We start from the raw sequence: 2,574 nt of genomic DNA on the forward strand, positions 1-2,574 counted from the left end.
AAGCAGTGATTTTGTTATGGTCAATCGTCATCATTGTTATCCTCTTCAAACGTCATCATCATAACATCCAATCAAAAAAAATAAAATTCTCTTCAATCATACACACAGGCACAAGCACACACATACAAAAACACATGTACCTTTACACACGTACGCACACAAGTGCACTCTGATTGACTTATTCCATCTTCATTTTATACATTTTCATTCAATCATGTACTCACTATTAAACTTTTTCTTTTTTTATTTATTTTTTGGCTTTTTATCCATTCTTTCATTTTTTCTAGTTATAACCTGTATCTTTATTTTCAACCGATCCGTCGGCCATCTTGGCCCCCATATGACGTCATCACAACGATTTCAGGGCTGACCAGTCGAGCTAGTGGTCGATATATTTGGACGTGAAGGGGGCATTAATCAAGCCATTATGTTGTCCACGCTACTTCCGCTCTTTAGTTCCTGTTCTACTCTTAATTCTTTCACTCGTTCTTTCTTCCTATCTTTTTTTCTCTCTTACTTTCTCTCTACTCTCTCTCTCCTTCTCTCTCTCTCTCTCTCTTTCTATCTATCAATCAAATTATCTATCTATCTGCCCTTCTATCTTTTTCTCTTTTGCTGTTTTACTCTCACATTTTATCTTCTTTTCGTCACAATCTATTTTTTTCCTCTTTCTATTTATCTTACAGTTTTTCTCCCTTTTTCGCCTCTTTCATTTTGTCTTTCTCTCTCTCTCCTTCTCTCTTTCTTTTTCTGTCTCTTACTCTTTTTTTGATTAATTCTTTATTTTACTTTTATTAATATTTATTTTGTGTTTTTATTCTTAAAGATTTTCTATCACTTATATTTTCTGATGTTTACATTTTTTCGCCGATGAGCGAGGTAGGTATTTTTTCACAACTACATTCAATTGTATACATGCTATTTTGTTCATATGGATAGTGAGGTTGTTAGATTTCATTGTTTAAATTGCGTGCGTGTGTGCACGCGTGTGTACGTGCGTGCGTGTCTGTGTTTTCTTTTTTGCAGTTTTTCTGACATTTTTATGTTGCATACAAATAATTTTTTCAAAACATCTGTCCAGCGTCGCAGTAGTTTGTTTGTATGTTTGTGTGCGTGCGTGCGTGTGTGTGTGTGTGTGTGTGTGGGCGGCTGCATGTTTGTTTGTTTGTTTGTTTGTTTGTATGTTTGAATATAGTTTTATATATTTGTATGTTTGTGTGAGTACGCGTTCGTCCGCATTTCCGTTTCGTTTATTCAAAGTCTTACGATGGAAAACACTTAAATCAAGATTTAATACTTTTTAAACGTGCCATGGGCCTATGTGTGTCTGTGTGTATGTGTTTGTGTGTGTGTGTGTGTGTGTGTGGGTGTGTGTGTTTTGTATGTGACAGTATGTAAGTGTGTATTTACAAATATAATAACATTTTATTAATTATGCTTTCTTGTGTATGTATGTGTGTGTATTTGATTAATGTATTGCTTTAAGCAATGCTATGTGTTTGTATGTTTGTGCGCGTGTGTGTATAATTTTGTGTTGGAGTATGTAAGCATTCATTTAAGATTTATATATGTCTCAGAGTGTGTGTGTGTGTGTGTGTGAGTGTGTGTGTGAGTGTGTGTGTGTGTGTGTGAGTGTGTGTGTGTGTGTGTGAGAGTGTGTGTGTGAGTGTGTGTGTACGTGTTTGTATGAAAGTTTTGGCATTGTAATTAATTATATTCGAAGCATGTCATGTTTTTTTGTGTCTATGCTTGTTTGTGTATGTGTGTGTGTGTGTGTATGGTTGTTTGTGCTTATATATGTGTGTGATTGTAGGTGTTGATGATTGTATAATTGTCATGTATGTATGCTAATGTGTTTTAGTTGAAAGCTGTCGTCTTTAGGAAAGAATAGCGAATCTCAATATGTTTGTATGATATATCTGCTTGCATGTACACTCATGTATGCTTGTTTGTGTGTTTGTTTATTTTTAGGTATGTATGTTTGTGTGGTGTATGTTTGTATGTTTGTATGTATGTGTTCGTTTGTATGTTTTTATAAGTTGACGCGATGAAAAATTATTGTAATTAATTGCAGCTCTGATGTTTGATGGTTATAATGTCGTCCATACCATTTTTAAAGTAATTTGTCAAAAGGTTTTTTCTGTTGGCCACGTTAATATTGTTGTTGTTGTTTTTTGTTGTTGTGTTGTTGTTGTGTTGTTGTTGTTTGTTGTTGTTGTTGTTGCTATTGTTGTTGTTGTTGTTGAATACAAAACGTCGAAGCGATTTTCAGTTATTGATTGATGCTAGCGCAACGAGCCGTGTGTTATTTATCCTTTGTGGCAAAAAAGTGTTGATGTTGTTGCTGCTGTTGTTGTTTTCCCTATTAGTGTTGCTGTTGTTGTTGATGTCATTTTTTCATTGCGATCTTGAAGTTGTTGCTTACAAGACTATATTTTTATCTTCCTGTCAATATCACACCCAATGTTGTTGATGTTGTTCAAGTTTTTAATGGTCTCCAGTCTTGCCATTCACAGAAAAGTTGTTTTTTTTCGCAATTATTTGGACTATTTGTTAACTTCATTCAAACAAATC

The 2,574-nt window shown here is 34.3% G+C and overlaps 1 protein-coding gene across 1 annotated transcript in view; it reads left to right on the top strand.

Moving 5' to 3' along the window:
* Nucleotides 1-1,311: 1,311 nt before the first annotated feature.
* The window catches only part of HELRODRAFT_171960 (hypothetical protein), a gene marked incomplete at both ends in the record, with an annotated part of 4,892 nt that continues 3,629 nt past the window's right edge, over nucleotides 1,312-2,574 (top strand). Inside the window, one exon of the mRNA XM_009018638.1 lies at nucleotides 1,312-1,390. Coding sequence (XP_009016886.1) covers nucleotides 1,312-1,390 — 79 coding nt within the window. The remainder of the gene's footprint in view (nucleotides 1,391-2,574) is intronic.

The sequence above is a fragment of the Helobdella robusta genome (assembly GCF_000326865.2).
Source record: "Helobdella robusta unplaced genomic scaffold HELROscaffold_22, whole genome shotgun sequence".
NCBI classification, from domain to species: Eukaryota; Metazoa; Annelida; class Clitellata; order Rhynchobdellida; family Glossiphoniidae; genus Helobdella; species Helobdella robusta.